The 18,526-nt window shown below is 40.7% G+C and overlaps 1 protein-coding gene across 2 annotated transcripts; it reads right to left on the bottom strand.

The window, feature by feature from the left end:
* Window positions 1-258: 258 nt before the first annotated feature.
* ints1 (integrator complex subunit 1) lies at window positions 259-17,416 on the bottom strand. 2 transcript variants are annotated; one of them, XM_026352783.1, is made up of 48 exons: window positions 17,317-17,416; window positions 16,801-16,930; window positions 16,402-16,692; window positions 16,044-16,240; window positions 15,779-15,916; window positions 15,523-15,682; window positions 15,319-15,424; window positions 14,669-14,855; window positions 14,359-14,504; window positions 14,135-14,276; window positions 13,857-14,033; window positions 13,658-13,766; window positions 13,446-13,566; window positions 13,249-13,326; window positions 13,004-13,161; window positions 12,671-12,767; window positions 12,498-12,589; window positions 12,347-12,407; window positions 12,059-12,256; window positions 11,768-11,897; window positions 11,380-11,559; window positions 11,067-11,216; window positions 10,790-10,969; window positions 10,438-10,542; window positions 10,174-10,341; window positions 9,365-9,476; window positions 8,955-9,113; window positions 8,329-8,475; window positions 8,133-8,231; window positions 7,833-7,957; window positions 7,460-7,714; window positions 7,202-7,361; window positions 6,988-7,119; window positions 6,616-6,784; window positions 6,026-6,152; window positions 5,801-5,916; window positions 5,569-5,656; window positions 5,187-5,437; window positions 3,659-3,788; window positions 3,023-3,156; window positions 2,713-2,905; window positions 2,473-2,597; window positions 2,278-2,387; window positions 2,032-2,145; window positions 1,873-1,943; window positions 1,686-1,777; window positions 1,427-1,536; window positions 259-1,287 (listed from the first exon to the last, which is right to left on the bottom strand). In XM_026352783.1, exons 2-48 carry the CDS (start codon window positions 16,853-16,855, stop codon window positions 1,172-1,174), a joined length of 6,561 nt encoding a protein of 2,186 aa, XP_026208568.1. In that variant the 5' UTR covers window positions 16,856-16,930; window positions 17,317-17,416; the 3' UTR covers window positions 259-1,171. The 2 variants fall into 2 exon arrangements, with proteins under 2 accessions (XP_026208568.1, XP_026208577.1); XM_026352792.1 differs by having other exon boundaries at window positions 6,026-6,149.
* Between the last annotated feature and the right edge of the window lie 1,110 nt (window positions 17,417-18,526).

The following is an 18,526-nucleotide window of genomic DNA, read 5'->3' as shown; positions in this document are numbered from 1 at the left end:
CAGGAATTACTGCAGTGAAATGAAAGACCACAAAAAGCATCATTTATTTTATTTAATTTTTTTTTTACCCCTCAATCTTGTTTGAGGCGCAAAACTATTATTTTGAAAGGTAAAATTGGTTCTGGTGAAATTTGTATTTCTGCAGTTTCAATATTAAACTGCTTTGCAATTTCACATGGGTAAAAAGTCTCGGTTGAAATATGGAACTCTATTCACTTTCTGTCAAAGTTGGAAGGAAAGAAAAAAAAAAAAAAAAAGCACATTCCAAAAGTTATTTTATTCAGTTCACATCAAGGTGGAGTAAAGCAACATTCAATTCATTCATGACATTTATTTCAGCTGTTGAATGGATTCATAGCGGTGTTTTGGCTTTTTAACTTGGCAAGTTGCATTTTTCATACATTTGCTTTCGGACTTAAAATGTAGAGAAAAAGCTAAATTGTCACCATAAATGAACTGTAACAGCAACAAGGCGGGTGATGATTCAATCTTTGTTTTTGCTTAAAAAACTATTTCAAAGAGCGCATGAGCTGAGATATGTGACTGAGCAACGATGTTAATATTTCATATTAGCACTATTAAAAATATGAAGCTGAAACCGGTGTGTGGTTTTTCACTCAACGAGGACTGCAATGCGAAATAATGTAACTGCTATTATTTAGTGACTGCAAATATGTAAAACTCTCCAAAACACAATGAATTTACCCTTATTTCAGGTATTTGAAATTTTAATAATATTGTATTATATTTGTTATTGTATCCATGTTTTCTTTAAAATCTCCAAATTAATTTCTTATTTTTAATTTCACCATTAAATCATTAAATTTCTCATTATTGGTTAACGAAATATTACATTATCAGTTAAAAATAATTTACATCCCCCAAGAAGAAATAAATGTATTAATACAATAACAGAAATTTTACACTTTCAATTATAACATTTTCAGCTCATTTCAAGGGAGTTTTAATACATTCTTTGAAGTCACTAATTCATCACATTACTGGTAGCTAGCAGCTCACTCGAGGGTCCTTTTATCTGAACCACTGAGAGTTTGTTAATCGGTCCTGATAAAATTAGAGCAATTGGGGAAAAAAAAAAAACTACCTAGAGCTGGAATGTATAGAGTGAATGTTACTTGTCCAATTAAATGTAGAGTCATCCTCTTTGTTGTTAAGTTGTTGCTTCCATGTGAAGGACCTTCATAGACTCTGCAATCATTGAACTGGTGTCAATTTGTCCGTAGATACCCACTAAAAACGCCTTGTGGAGTAAGATATCAGCATGTTCTAGAGAGAGAAAAACATATCACAGTGTAGAGCTACAGACATGTGACGTGATCATATTTATTAAATGTGTGAAGGCACCTTATGTGACAATAACAGAGCTTATTGTCAACATGGATGTTGCTAAAGAACATCTACTTACCTTGACAGAGAAGAACATATTCTGGAAGATTCCTTAGCGCCGTCTGTACCACGTCAAAGTTACCACTGCCCATACAGTACATGAAAGTCGGCAGGAAGTCTGTTGCCAGGCTGCAGCACAAAAAAACACACGTACACGGTGACAAATTAATGGCAAAAAGTTATGCCGAATGGCTTATAGGCAGGTAACATTATGTTTTTATTTATTAAGCAGTGTTCGCCACACAATGTGAGTTTGTCCCAAAGCGCTTTAAACTCACCAGGGATTATTCTGGATGCAGCGCAGGGCCAGACTGAAAGCCATGTTCCGACACAACTCCTCAGAAGAAGCCATGAGTCTCTGCAGGTCGTTCTACACACGGCAACACAAAGTGGTGACTGACATGCTAAACACTGGCAGGTCCTACACTTAACCTTTTTTTTTGGCGTCTGTTATTTATGACTCACAGTGAAGTACTGGATGATCTCTGGGCTCCTCCTCGACTTCTCATCCACCTCTGTCAACACTTCCAGCACGTCTAGAGCAGGTAGGAAAAACAAATCTGCGTCTTACTCATGATACAGGATTTACAGATGTGACATTACTCCAGAATTAAGTGTAGTTACCCTCGACTGCCTCTCCTCTTGACATCTTTTTCAGGTACATTGTCATGTCAGCTGCACTCAGTGAAACAGAGGCTGATATGTTGACGAGAGGCAGGGAACTAGTGGACAAGTCATCTGGTAAAAATCAAAGAGAAGCATTTAGCAAATTACATTTCTATTTAGAAATCAGTAACATTATATTAGATAACTGAGTGAGAGCTTACTACATAACCCCTAAATGTTAATGTAAACGAGAATACATCTTACCGTCTCTCTCTTCTGTTGTAACCTCTGCAGACAAGCTCTTAAGAGGCAAAGTGAGACCAGCCAGCAAAGATTTCAGCTGGACTAAGTCTGGGTTTTCTGCACACAGACCCCTGGCAGGAGAAACAGCAAATCAAAAGCTCAAATAGCACAAAGAGCACATTCTGATGTCTTCAAAAAGATAATGTTGTCACTTACTGCAAGATGTCTGAGTGTTTCTGTAGATAAGGAATAGCTGCTGCTGCATCGTGCGTTATGTATTTCTGTGTGAACTGCAAGAACTTGTTGATGAACACCAACGGCGAACGAGTCCTTTGAAAGTTCTACAATCAGAACGAACACGTAAAACAACACCATGGTGAAACTCATTAAAACAAGTTGTCTAATCTTGATCTTAAATCCTCTAGTCAAAAGTGTCAATGTGTGTGAGTCTCCCACCTGTAGGACCTTCATAAAAGACAGAAGGCAGTCTTGAAGCGCCCTCTGGTGGTTGCTGTGGAAAACAAGCGGCTGCAGCAGCTCCAGGATGGCGAGCACATTGCTGAAGAATGTCATGTGGTTTTGCTGCCGAAACTCCTTCATGTTCAGGTGAATGCGACCATGCAGCAGACCTGCGACCATAGGCAAGTGTCTAAAGACCAAAAGCAAAGCCTTTAGCATGTGAACCCTTATCTGTGGCAACAGATAGTCAAGACAGTTTGCTGGGTGAAATCCGATTAACTGCAACAGGGTATTTTCTTTATTTCACCTGAGCAGAAGAACAGGGTGCGACACAGCGAGCTTCCTACAGGCGAGGTTGGCATCAGACACGCGGCTCTCGGCAGACTTTGACTCTCCTACATCAGCAAGCAGTGTGACCAGGCGATGGACCAGGACATCGAGCTAAAAAAAGAACATATAAATATACATCTTATACTATGAGTGTCATGTTCATGGACTTCAGTTTGACAAATACAGACAAAAAGTAGAAAATTTCCCACAATGTCCTGCTGCCTCCTGTGGGCAAACTTCAAAACTGCTTATTGTGACTGGTTATGAAACATCGAGAGAGGTGTAGGTCGTGACTTTTGCTCTATATTTTGATAAAAGCGCACCACTTCAATGTGCATACTGCTGCTTCTGGTTTTAGGCTTAATTATGCATCACTTAGAAAATCAGTTTTCACTTGGAAATACACAAATTTATTCAAGAATTACAACCAGATATTTTAGTTAATATAGAGAGTCTCTATAAGTGTGTCATCTCCTTTGTATTCACAGAAGGAATAATCAAACCAAAACATACTATCATGGTTTCGGGGAAGAAACATTCATATGTCTCAAAAGAAAGCACTTGGCTTTAACTCGTCACATTTAACTCATCACATTCTAGAAGAAATCTTTACCTTGCAGCTGCTGCCATCTGCAGCTCCTCCACTGCTGAAGGTGCCTTCAGGCAGAGCAATGTGCTGGATGACCTCAGGAAAATGCAAGTAGATCTGCAGCAGCAAGTTCTGGCACCGCTTACTCATCGCACTACAAGTCAAAATAACAAAAAGGTCCGTATGTTACACGCTATGACTTAGAAACAAGCCACCAACTACAGAGATGTGAACTTTAAGGAAAATATATTTTATTATTGGTTTAGGATGCTGCCCATTCAAAGGCCAGAAGCTTAGTGACAAAATCAATCCAATAATTCATGATGATATTGGTTTGGGCAGCTTTAAGTTACTTAACCGACAGTGACACCCTGACAAATTTGGTACTGCCCTGCGTTCTTGTCACTTGAAATGTGCTTTTTATAGTTGTGCTAACATTATGAAGCAGACAATGTTCCAAGTACTCAGTACTCAGATTCAGTTTCTCCGTCTGTTTCAACAGATTACCAACAGAGCCGATGTGAGATTAGAAAGCACAATAAAGCACTTCTCTTTTGTTTCTGGTTACAAGCAACATTCATTATTGGACATTGACATAAACTAAGCGCATGAATGGTGTAATGTAATTCTGAGGTATTTTCTTCAAGTCGCTGTGGTTTCATAAAATCCTCTTACTGGCCAAGGCTCTTGTCAGGCTCAAATGATGCACTAACTGAAGAGTTTATTACAGCTATGCATTAAGCAAATCTCACCGACCTTGACCAAGAGCAAAGAGTCCTCTCCTCGTTCAATAGTTAGTGTGTAATTGGAATAAACACCAGCTTATCTGACAGTGAGCTTTAGCAAGAAGAATGCCAAACATAAAATCAACACAAGGCCAAACCCTTTACTTTCAACATGGGTTTATCCTGCCACATTTTCACTAGCAACAATTTTACCAGACAGCTTAGCTGTACTTAAAATACTGTAATTCGGAAGCTAATTTTGCTTGACCTTGGCCAAAGTTTCCTCATTAAAGTGGTTTAATAACCAGAGACATATTCATGAAAGGAGGGTTTGCCTCCACAAAGAGTTGCACCCTGATCTCTGACAGCTAAGTCAGAGCAGGAATTCACAACACAGGCAAGTTTAGAGCTTCAGCCTTAATCCTCTTGGCTTCATTATAATACACTGAGCTTTTAAAGAGATCACAGTACAGACGACTTCTGCTGGTTTTAATTTCACACCAACAGACCTAATTATCGAGTTTTCCCTGGTCCACAGCATTGTGGCTGACAGAGGAAGTCTGTAAAGTTCATCTGCACTGAGAAAGAAAATCTAGTGCAATTTATCCCTAGTTTATCAGCATACCATAACATAAAACATGACTTTGCATATTTGGACAAATTAGAAAAAACAATGCAATGTGTCGAAGTGGATGGGCTGCGGATGTTGGTGAACCTTATGAGACAACGTGTGTCTTCGAGGGATGGATGAGATTAAAGAGAATAGATTACAAATGTGACGTAGAAGACTAGTATTGATATAATACATGTACAAGCTGACACCTTACCTGTCATCCCATTTCTTGGTGCAGTTGATGAGGTACTCTGAGATTTTCTTGATGTTTTCCAGATCGCCATTGCAGTACGAATGAAGCAGTGGGAGCCTTGACTGGATGAGGGAGCAGGTTGCCTGCTCCACGTTGCATTTGTCATTGTGCGGCGAGTTGTGACTACTGAGCTCTGATTCTGATAGGATAAGATCCACAAGGCTGATGAGTTCCTCTGAACTGAGTTGCAGGACAAACTTCTCTGTTTTCTTCTGCACAGGCAAAAAAGGAAAATGCACAAATCATCACCTTCAGCATACTGAGTCTGACTCTGACGAAAGAAAAAAGCAAAAACAAAACAACAACACTCTTTGTATGTGGGCTTTTGATACAATGCCTGTACCTGAGGGATCTTCTGGTCGCGTCCTTGCCAGATACGTGGGATGTGGCTGCATGCCCACAGGAAATCCAAGGCTGATGATGGATCCAGTCTAAAAAATATCACACAAACACAAAACATAATCTCTAAGTGTGAGAAATATTTTGCTCAGTAACATCTCATTAGAACCAGAGGAAAAAAAATATTACATTAATTATGTTCATCTGCTAAAGAAAATAAAAAAAAACCAATGTACTTGTAGTCTCTGCAGTTGCTGAGAAGAGCACTGATACACTGCAGGAGAGTGGTCCAGTTTGACTGATGTGTCAGCAAGGCCAATAGATAGGGTCTGTAGGCGGGGGTTCCTCTAGCCTGGAAAAGACAAACAGTAGAAAAGGATGATCAGTAAGACCAAGCAAACACCTACTCCTGTGTGATAAGACAAGAGGATTACTTTATCTGCAGACAATACTTATCCTACCTTGTTGAGGGCAAAAAGCAGTTTCTGTTGAAGGTCTGGACACACTGATGTGACTTCAGGGTCAAGATGCTCCAGCCAATCAACCAGCAGCCCAGAGCTCAGTCCTGACTTTGTCACCTCAGAGCTGCTGGCAAATGTGAAGCTAAAGTGTTACGTATATGGTAATGTGACTGAATATGTATTGAATTTCAACAGTTTTAATCAGGCCCTCAGGAAAGAAACAAACAAAAAACAATGAATTCACAATACAACTGAGCTACACACCATGTTTAGAAAAAAATGCCAATTGATCCGAAGCAGCATACTTGGATACAAAATGGCATTTACTTTAACTCACAACCTTTCTCCTCTGCTTTTCTTTTTTCTGTCAAAATCTTCAGTTATCACAGCGAAAACACAACGTAACTAACGTAAAGCTACAAAACCAATTAATCCTTCCTGAACCTAATCCAACAGTACATTACAAGTCAACAGACCGCGTGCACAGTTTGTCTGTTTTCATCACACGCAGCTGTGTTTGTCATTCAGTCCTGTCAAATATAAAATGTTTCTTGCATGACTTGAGAGGGAAATATAACTGTGCCGCTCACTTGTTAGAATCCACTTCCTTTTTCACAGCTCGCTCCTCGCTTTCCTGGAGCAGCAAAGAAATCACCATGGCAACAGGGCCAGCTGTCCCATTCTGTGTACCCACGGTCATCAACAGAGACAGTAGCTCCTCTAAATACGGCGACCTCACCTCCATCAGCCCCTGTAACACTGAAAAATAATAAAAACTGTGTCTTAGTAACAGCATTGCATCACCATTTGCAGCTTTTCCGGCTGTAACTACACACTCCATTATTGTCCTAAAACGTGTTGTATTGAAAGCAAAAACAGTACCACACAATCAATGTATCTGTGTGAAGAGGCCACTGTAAATTCAAATTCGATACACATTCACAAACAAACTCCTGCAATACCTTTGCCAATGAGCTCAGCCTCTGCATTACATCTTTCGCCAGCTTTCAGCATGACAATGATGGCTCTCAGTGGCACCTCAGTGTCTCTGCGATACGCCAAAGCCTCGGCCAGGTGGAGGAAGCCTGTACGCACTGCAAGTCAAAGACAATCACTCCTTGTTAATATAATACTAATTAACGATCACAAATAAAGATAATTAGTTGAGCAGCTTACCATCACTGTGCATGTGTTTGTGAGCGTTCTGACCAGCAAAGGATTTGAGAAGAGTCTTCAGAGGTCCTGCCTCCACAGGTGGGTTGTCTAACCAGATTAACATCTCAACAATGACTTTGAGGAATAATGATGAGAAAGTAATGTCCTGGGACACCAGACGCTGGAAGAGGAAAAAACAGGACAAAGAAGAGAGAAATAGTTTAGCTCGATTCCCAATTAACCAGTAAACGGAATGGACTGATTGTCTGCATGCCTTACCTGGTAGAGGTGAAGCTGCCGCATGAGAGGACAGGAGAGGGCGTGGAGGCGGTGCATTGACATGACAATTGATCCTGCGTGGGCAGAGGTGAGTAGGGCAGCAATGGCCTGAAGGAGCCGAAATGCTAATCCGCCCTGTTGAATTTGGCCCTGCTTGGCTCGCATCAGCTCTTTAGCCAGGGCCTGCTGCAGGGCCAGGGAGAGCTGGCTGGGAGGGGGGCCATGCCAGCGAGGGTCCACCTTTAAGGAGAATATCTGTGGAAGACAAGTTTGACAGATAAGTGGTTTAAAAAAATTAAAGGAAGAATGTTGGCTTGAAAGAGTCCACAGATCAATAAATATATAGCATAAAGAATAAGAATCAAACTCCTACCTGGAGCAACATGCCAGTTAGGTCATCCTCCGGCCCAATTGCAGGAAGCTGACTGGCTGCTCTCATCTTCACAGAGCTGTGGGCCATTTCCATAGTAACTTTGGCCTTATTTGTTTCAGAAGGATCTGGATGGAGGATGTAATAGGATGTGGAATCATTTACATTATTGACATTTGGACATTAACACTGTGTACCATCAAAGATTAGTAATCACTAGCAATTATTAAAATGCTAAATAGTATGAATACTGTAACATAGGCTGAAACTGAACATAAACAATTGATAAATAATACCACTGACCTCTTTGAGGAGGAAGAGAGGAGCTCAGTAAGGCATGGAAAGTGTGCCCCCCAGTGGCTCCCCGCTCATGCTGCACCTCCACCAGATGGGCCATATAGTCTGTTTCATGATAAATACAAAATTTGACTATTTGTTAAGATTTTAACAACTGTGTAACATGTTAAAATGTAAAAAGAAGTAGAATATCTGCTCTTACGCTTGTCCATGATGTTCTGCTCGAGTGTTTGTGGATCATGGGAAACAGCCTGATCCAGGTACTGCAGCAGTTTACTCATGCTGGATACGGGAATGCCAAAGGACTGAACAAACAGCAGCAGCTGCTGAGGCTCCAGGTCTTGCAAAGCTGAGTGAAACATATGCATCGTTTGATTAAAATCAAAACCCAAGTGGTCACAATTTATTTCCTTTTCTCTGCCCTTCAGTGTTTAATATTAGTTGTAATCTTGTGTAATTTTGGCAGATCGTATTTCTAAACACTATTTTAAATGTCAATCGGTGTTCCCCCTTGTGCCACCATGTGCCAAAACTGCCAGTGCACATCTGTGAATTTACTGGCATAAACAGACGTTGTTCATATACACAGCGGGGATGGTCAGTCGACTCAGTGCGCTGTGCAGGCACATTAATCTGCATTTTTAAACAAAGGGTGAAGTTTATTATGGCGTTTATAAATGCTGTTTAGTGGAATTAAAACAACATTAAAACCTGTGGGAAAACAGCAGGGAAAAGGAAACAAATCATGACCTGTTGGCTTTTGTTAAGAATAAACATTTATTTACTTGGTGAAAAACATTAATTTTTGTGTACTATGAGAAACTGTACCTGCGTCAACCAATCTGGAGACCTCTGATCGGATCATCCTCAGTTTCAACCAATCAGGCAGCAGAAGGGCCTCCTCTGAGGTGTCAACCAAGAAGGCAGTGGGGAGAGGTTTCTTGTCAGGAAACCAAATGTCCAAAAGATTGTAGAAATCACTCTCTCCTGTGAACATTGAATGGACTCATCAAACACTAAAGCTCTAGTGTAGACAATTTTTAGATAGATAACCTGAAAGCCAGATATCTAATGTACAGCTGATGTTAATAAGCTACTACTCTGCTGTTACAGAGACATTAAGATGCCAGAAGGGTTCCAGGCACCAGCACTGGCACTGACTTCAAATATGAACAGTACCCAACCCTAGTAGTTACAGCCCCTTTAACAATACAAAACTGTAATATGTACGGCACTACCTTTGGGTGGTCCCAGAGTCAGCAGGATAACCATGGCATGCACTACAAGAATGTGCATTGTGGCAGTCTCTCCTGTAGTCCAACGCAGAAACACTTGGTCTTGAGATTCTGACTGTAAAAAATGGACAATATACTGTTTTGTTAAGCCATAGGCAAGTTATCATGTGGATCTACCCTTTTCTTTTTAGTTCTCCAGTAAATGCTAAAAGACATTAATGGGGGAACTTAAGAAGCAGATTCAATTTCAGTTGTATGTGTTCACTGGTCACTATCGTATCTAGTTTTCGTTTTCGCTAACTCTATGAGAATTGTTCAGGTATCACAGAAAAGTGACGAGGCCATAAACTGTGAACTTATTTTAGACCACAGCAAGATTTTAAGCTAAATACACTGCCTGGCCAAAATAGAGTCACTAACTAGATTTCACTAAGCAAAGAATAGAGGATTCAACCGGATAATTACTGCAGTGATTAAAATGATTTAGCTGGAAAAACGATTACGTCAATACCAAGCTAGACTACTTGAACATACTGAACAACAAGGTTCTTCATCAATGGATTTTTTTCTTCCCTGATGGCAAATTCCAAGATCACAATGCCAGGATTCATCGGGCTCAAATTGTGACAAAGTGGTTCACGGAGTATGTGGAGACGCATTGTACCTTTTTGCGTCTGCCAAATGACTAAATGTAAATGTAAATGTATAACTTTAAGCTTTTTTTAAATACTTGTTGCTAGGAGCCAGTGAGAGCACCCACACAAAGTTCCCAGTATGATGAATCACAATGTGGTTTAGTTAGTATTGCTTACCCAGCTGTAAAGATCTTCACCCTCCTTTGTCTTCCTCATTCTCTTAATGTAGGCAGAGAAGATGATGAGGAAAGCAGAGAGCACAGCATCAGACTCAGGCCTGCACGAGTGTTTGGAGAACAGGTTGTTCATGATGGTGGATCGCTCGACAATCAGTCGGGCAACATCCTGCAGCGAGGGCGGGGAAAAGCAGATTCATGTTAGCACACCTTCATGAAAACAAAACTAAAGAAAGGCATCATTTATGAAATCAGCAGTGATTACCAGAGCCAGGTCGTTATGAGAAGCCTGTTCCTCCACTGGTGCATGCTGGGATAAATAGATGAGATAGGCACTGATCGTCTGTGGATCTGTCTCCACGTGAATGGCCTTCAGGAGAACAAAAAAAACAAGACATCCTTTACAAACTCACTCTAAAGCTAAATTTGAACTGCTGTGTTGAAGCTACATAGAACCTTCGAGGCATTGGAAGAATAACTGGTCTGTATGACTACTGAACTGAACGCGACACCAGCACATGGACCAATGACAGTTGTGTTATGCTACCATCAAATCTAGATTCAGCACAGAAGCATAAAATGGCCGTTGCTCAGAAACCAAAAACTCAGACACTGACCTGCTGCAGAGCCGTGGACGTCATTCCTCGAACACTGTCAAACAAGGGGAGCTTTGGGAGGTCTTGTAGCAGCCATTGGTACCCTGGCAACAGCTCAGCATCTGCAGAGTCTTCTTCCATGGGCTGATCCCGTTCCTCTCCATCTTTCAAGCCTCCTTCACTCAGCACCAACGACAAACCCTGCACACAAATGTATAGCACAGAGAAAATTATATATATATTTTTTTAACCTATAACACAATGTCGCAAGATGTATTCTAAACTTTCAATATATTACCTTCATGGCCAGGACTCTTGATGCCACCTGAGAAGAGCTGAGACGACGCAGGAAGTAATCCAGCACTTCACATGTTGTCTGCTCATCAGCCTTAGGACCCAACAAAAGATCCTGGAGTCGCCCAAGTAGCTGCCTTTGCTTTTGCTGTCTCTAACAGGAAAGAATATAACACTTCAGCACGCAGCACGTGTCCAATATCTGTCATTGAAATGTGCTTTTATTGTATACATTAAGGACAATTCCGTAGATATATATTTATAGATATATTTATAGATATATTTCATGCTGTTATATTTCATGTAAACCAACGTACTTGTCTCTTCTTAGCTTTTTGTTCTTTGCTCTCTCCTTCTTCATCATCCTCTGTTGGATGATTGTCATCTGCAGCATCATGCAGAAGGAATTCACACAGGCACTGCACTGGGAGCACGTCCAAGGACCCCTCACTAGACTGAACCAAATCAGCCAACCATGGCATTGACTGGGATGAAGCCTGTAAAAAGAACATTTGCTATAGTTACAGTGCCAATATCATGACACTAAAGTATTATTTCATATTATACAGGCTGGATGATTTCAGCTGAGTTTACCTATCCTTAGTCAGTGTATTCGCTGCCAACACATCCATCTGTCATTCACTTCATTATATATAAAAGAAGGGATGTATGTCTCCGATTTCTCCAACGGTTTTGTGGCATTACCTGTCTCTGGATAATGTTGAGAAGAAAGTCTGGGTTGCGGCTGCGGCAGAGGAGATGTCCTAGACGCAGAGACTGGTTGAGGCTTTTTACTTGCTCCTGGACCTGCAGTGGAGGTCGACGTGGAGGACCCCTGTGTACAAACAAAAACCATGAATCCATTTTCTAATCGCTAAACTGTAAGAACAATAATTAAGATTATAATTATGCAACAGGTGATATAGAATAAAACTATTGTATAACCTGTATACCTCATGGTTATACTACAAGGTCATTTCTACAGCATTATCTTACTGTGGGTCCAGGCTTGTAAGTTGTGACAACAGCAAACTGTTGCTCTCTGTGATGGTCTGTTTGGTGGAGGCTGCTGCCAAGTGGCTCTCAAAGGCCAGGATCTCCTGTTTCTCTCTCTGAGAGATCTGCAACTCCCTGTTGATCATTTCTGTCTTTGTGTCCTCATCCGCAATGGTGCAAGGAGGGTAACTATAGTTGCTATTGAAGCATAGAGAGACATGTTAGTTGTTCAGTACTTTATACATTGTATTTGAGGCTATTTGATACCAACTGATAACCTGTACTTACTTTGTCATAACCATCTCCATGAGCATTTTCAGTGTAGGATAGCCATCCCAAGCAGCCAAACCTCAAGAAAAAACATGATGCACAACATGAGTCAATAAAATGTGTAGTATCTTTCAATCTAACCCCACATACAACAGAATTATGATTGTACCTATTCTCTGAGGATTAAACGCAGCCACCACCAGCAACAGGAGCCATGCTTTCCAATAGAGCAAGGAGATCGCCAAATTCGGTGGTTGGTACCTTAAATATTAAGAGTCATTTGTTATTTTAGACTGTAATTTAGACAACCAGTGAGTGTTTTTAAGAGACCATTTTATGTACCCTGCTGGCAGCTGGATGTTCTCTGGGTGGTGGTATGTACACAGATTCAACACTGCATCAATGAGTTGGACCCTCTCCACTCTTAGAACCTCCAGATCTGTTAAACAGGAAACATCCAGTCAGACCTGTGGCTTCAACATACCAACATAGGAAGAAATATTCAACAGTTACAGTAAAAAATAACATCTCATTTAATCCTATTTTCCAAATGATATTTTGCTGACTTGTGAGGATCTATGAATAGGTATTATAGGTAATAGGTAATATTCTCACAGAGGGCATTTACACAGCTACATGTATGACTATTAACAGCTCAAGTGGATCTTCACAAACCATCAGACTGAACTCCAGCAGCTCTCTTAACCAGGTGATCTGCAAGCTCCATGGCATCAGCTGGGCCCAGGGGCAAATCACGCGACAGCCCAATCACCAGGATGCGCATCAGTGTATCCTCCAACAAAGGCACCTCGGAGCAGAGGCGAAGGAAGAAACTGAAGAAAAAAAAGAGAAAGTTTGATAAGGTCACAGTGAGCAAACGACAACCATGTTTCATTTCTAATTCCTAAAGGAAAACTCACTTTCTGTCACTCTCGGGGGGCCAGTTGTCCCACTTGTAATATGTCTCAGGCTGTTCTGTGAAAAGCACTTTGTGAAGGCTGCAAACATAAGAAGAATGGGATAACTTGTGCATAGTGGAGGTTTAAAAAAACAAAACAAAAACCATTGTGTATTTTGTGCAAAACTTGCATTGTCACAAATAAATGCAGATACGGACCAGTGGACGTAGTCTTTTGCACCAACTTTGCTGATGGTCGGAACCACGGTGTGAAGCCACCACACAGCATCTCTTTGGATGGCAGCTATCTGATTCTGAAATGACCTCAACACCTCCAGATCTGAAACAAACCAGTCACAACTTTAAAGTAATTACCCGTAATATTATTTAAAATTCAAAATCAAAAACAAAAACAAGCATCCACTGCTCACTTTTCTTCTCTCCTTTGTCCCATGCAATGCCAGCTTCTTTGACCTGAGCAGTGATGCCCAACATCATGGACACAGTCAGTAAATCTGTCACCTGGATAACAAAACGCTCCTGTGGGAGAAACAAACATATAAAGTTCAGAGTAATGTGTAAGTTTAATGTGTAAATATAGGAGCTATAAGGATTTTCATATGCACTTACTTTGAACTCCATGTCTATATAGCTGGCTTCTTTTCTCTCCTGCATTAAACCAAAGCAGAAGGCCTGGAAGTTAATCTCATGCTTGGTCTGTTTGATGATCTCTCTGAGCAAAGCTCTGGAGGCTCGGAGGTAATCATCCTTATTGGTGAGCAAGTCCTGGAACACCATCGCCAAGAACTATAGACACCAAGAGAGAAAATGTTGGTTTTAAATAACAGAATTCACAAAGCATGAAAAGGGGCATTAATCAGACATTAATGACATATTTCACGTTTCACCTTTGGAGCCTGCTCTGGGCTGTGCTGCAGCACCGTGTGAAGGACTTGCATGTTGTTGGGATTTCTGGCATTAGATAGCTCATTAAAAATCACGAGCTTCACCATAGTACCCAAGTTGTCTCTGTGTGCATTGAGCAGCTCCCTGGAAAATCCCACAACAACAGTTAGTTTCAGTCTCTGAGTGTAATAATAACATTTTTATAAAACAAAGACACTGAGCCGACCTGACACATAGCATGTAGTGGTTGAGGAGGACTTTAGGTTTGAGACGGATCTTAATCAGGTTGGAGATCACCTCCATGTCATCTGCTCCATGCGTGTTGCAGTTCATACACAAGGACATGAGGAGGTCTTGAGCTGGTCGAGTCAGCTATGCACACACAAACACAGAAAACAAGGTTAAGGGCCCCACTACATGCTGAAGTCCTTTTTTTTTTTAGCTCCACCTGCCTGATGCTACTATGGTAACACATAGGTCTTGTTATCATGGACTCATTTCTAAAGGTGTAACACAAACAGTGTTACACCTCTTACCTTCGGGTTCTGGAGCCACATCTCCAGCCTCTGAACAGCCATTAGACGTGCCTCTTTGTAGCCACAAGTGGCTGTAAGCAAACGAAGCAAGTTTCGGGACACGTTGTCCATCGGTTGCCTGCGGTTCAACTGATCCCGGAGGACGTCCAGCACATAGTCCTCCACACTCTCTGCTAGTTCATCATACCTACAAAATGCCAGGTTGTGACAAAAATGAGAAAACAATCAACTGTTCAAGTGCGACTAGCCCTGTTTCTTGGAGTCAATTTAGTAAAGTTGATGGATGTGATGATCAGGTATGATGTGGAAACAAACTAAAGGGTCAGGTGTGTTAAAAAAAACAACACAAAATCACAAAGATCTAATAATTGTGACCGTCTCAATTCTTTTACTATAATTATTATAAATCAAAGCTGAGAACTTATTAAGCAGAATTTTAGGGAAATGTTTCATAGGGCCTTAGGGGCCAACTATGTAAACCTTTAATGCCACAATTAAAATGTAATTGTTACTATCTTACATTTAGTTAAAAAATTGAATATCCGAGTATCAAAATATCAAAAACCTAAAACCTATCCAACAAACAAACACCTGATCGTTGGGTCCAGCCCTAGTAGAAACCCTAATATCTATATGAGTAGCTGTTATACCTTGGCATAACGTGCCCATCATCTTCAGGGCTCAGTTTCTCCTCCGCTATGAGCAATTCAGTCTGGCTGTCGTCCTCGTCTGGAGTAGATGGATGAGGGCTGCTACCTATTAGACACAAAATCAACGTAAGGAATCAACACTTCTTTCCTGCATCAGCACTCCCGGGTCTTAACAAGCTATTGTGCCTTTTTACGGTACTATACCTGCACTGAGGTCTCCCCCGGAGCGGCCTGTGTCAGCCTGCAGCAACATACTTTTTGGAGGCATCTTTGTGCCAAAAGCAGTCTGGATGTTGTCAACAAAATTCTTACAGTGAGAACTGTCCACCCAGATTCTTTCACCCAGTGAGTCCTCTATGTACACCTGTATTAAATAGTAGAATTTTATATATGTATACCTCTACAATAAAATAGAAGTTACAATGCATAAAAATAGATGGACTTTTTAGCAGATTCTCACCTTGACAAAGATCTCTGGCCAGTTCTCATCCTCCTCATAGGCTGCCATGAGCAGATTACAAGCAAGAACAGACACCAGGCTGTTTCCCTTTGCTTTAAAGTTGATTGAAGCATCCCGACGTAGGAGGCTGCACAAAGCCTAATGACAAAGGTGAGGCAAGGAAAAAGTATTACAAAACCAGTGGAATCATTAGAACAAATCTATCACATTCCCTGTGCACACATATTATATACCCATTACAACGTCACCACATTAGAAGTCTTACCTCAATAATTCCTTCAGTGGCAAAAACATTGGGCTTGATTTTTGCCAGGAACATGAGACTGAGATACAGTGTGGTGTCAGGTTTAGCTCGGTTTATCTTGAGCTGTTTTACTGCTCCACACAGCAGCCCCTCAATGCGATCATCATTTCCTTCTGACTCTGCTGCTTCAATCTCATCGAGCAGTCCTGACGGCGACACTGAAAAACACAAGGACGGGTCTTTACTTTTTTTGTAACTAATCTAACATAAACATAAATTGCACCTAACTGTCCAAATGTTTCCAGAACAGCACACATTTTGCGGCAATTTCCATATTTATTGCTCAAGTCTGTCAGAGAACCCAAAGTCACTGATGTACCTTCAATGGGTACAACTGATGGCTCCTTTATTGAGGGTGATATTGCCCTTTTGTCCACAGCTGCAACATCAGCAAGTCGTCCAAGGGCACTGACTGGGGGGGTGGTAGAAAGTTTGGGCCGCTTGGCAAGGCTGGACAAGCCTGATGATGAGGGGAGAGCGGAGGAGGTCTCTCTCTTACGGTCTGCAGGTAAACCTGTGGAAACTGGCTTCAGGAGGACAGCAGGGGCTTTGGGCTCTCCTCCCTGGCTCTTTGATCCAAGGGCAATGAAATCTCCTGGCGGGGGGTGACCTTAAAAAAAAAAAAAAAAACACAGTGAGATGTGATTTTTTCTCTGCTTTACTGCCACCATCAACATGTGACACGTGTAAAATAACAACACGTAGAGCGTTTTCATACCTGATGGTTTTGCAGCGCTGGGGCGCCTGAGAGTTGTAGGCTTTGGACGATTCATCTTGTGTAATAGGCACAAATCACAACCAACTTCACAGCAAATTGAGCAGGTGTCATTAGCCTAACTTAAAGAAGCCTATTGATTTGAAATAGAAAGAAACAGAATAGCCTACGTAAATCACATCGCTAGAGAATGTAACTGCTAATGTTAGCTAGTTAGTTAGTGAATCACAATAATAAAACGACTAAACACAGTCTATTATATTACATCGTAAACAAAATGTAGCAGAAGGCTGTGTTCACTCATTGCTGACAGCCCATGCATTAAGTTGTTGTGTAGAGTAGAGATACATAATGTTAGAGATGATGAATGAAACTGCTAACAGGCTAAAAACAATAAAATGCTACAGCTAAAGCTAGCTAACGCTACATACATTTAGTTACCCTAAAGTTGTCAAATGCTCACAGCAAGCTGGCATTAATAGGACAGCACATAAACAAACTTTAATTAGCTTGGCTCACTTGTTTAAGCGGTTTCATAAAGCGAGTCGCTGTCAACCTCAACGATGCACTTGAAGCAAAATGTAAGCTAACGTTAGCCGCCTCGAAGCTAAGAGACACACCGAACCATGACGGCGTTTCCTGGTGAATATAAAAGTGTTCAGCGCCATCTAGTGGACTGAGGGTCTGCACTACATGCAGCCTCACAGTTTTACTGTTCAACTATTTAACAGGAATTTTATTCTGATTCTGTTCGTAAGTGGAGCACGTTGGTAGCTTTTTCTTTAATTTTTATATATGGAATTTCCATTAATAAGAAAATGTATTTCCTATTATACAAACTACTACGACTACTAATAATAATAATCTGTAATAAACCTTCAAAACCTTCTCTTGTAGTTGGTTCTTCTTCTAAATATTGTTTACCATAATTGGTATGATGATTCATCATGAAGTAACACACAGTCTCATATTAGGATTTTACATAAAGAAAGTCATAACGCAACTTTTTAACTAATAAGAGGTGTACACCACAATATCAGAGCTTTCAAATGTAAAATACTCCATTTAAAAGAGTTACTTTCTATAACATGGTAATGTATATATGTACTACATAACCTGTTAACTGTACTACATAACATAACTGTTTGCAGTGGCCTCACTTTCTTGATTCACAGGTTGCTCATGAAGTCCGTCACAAATGCAATACCAAGAATTGTCCAGCATGTGTCATCGCTGTGGTTGAATGAAACCAAATCCTGCAACAGTTGGAGCACAGTTGCTTCAATGTGCTTCAGACAGTCCTTTGGAAGACCATGTTGTACTCATTATTGTAGTCACACTTATTTCTGCACACTGTTTTGAACTAAAACTTGCAACTGGTCCAAAACCTGCACACAAAAAAAATGTCTCCTGAGAGTCAATATTGGATTATTAACTGTTTTCCTGCTGGGCAAAATAAAAGTCAATAGAGAAGTGAAAATATATATAATTTTTACAGATATATCTCATTTCATACACTATTTACTTTCTTGCCAAAAATGGGCAAAGTAGACAACCTTTAGATTTGGATGCTGGTTTTAAAATGACAGTGTTTTAACACATGGTGGCAGCAGTCTCCATTCTACTGCACGAGATGATCAATTCGAGGTCGTATATTACTTCATCACCCTAATGCAATTTGGAATTTACATGAAAAATGTACTTGAATGAAATCTCAACAAGCCAAGGC

This window comes from Anabas testudineus, chromosome 8 (assembly GCF_900324465.2).
Source record: "Anabas testudineus chromosome 8, fAnaTes1.2, whole genome shotgun sequence".
NCBI classification, from domain to species: domain Eukaryota; kingdom Metazoa; phylum Chordata; class Actinopteri; order Anabantiformes; family Anabantidae; genus Anabas; species Anabas testudineus.
Note: the sequence above shows the minus strand (reverse complement) of the source record. Positions and strands in the feature narration are given on the sequence as shown.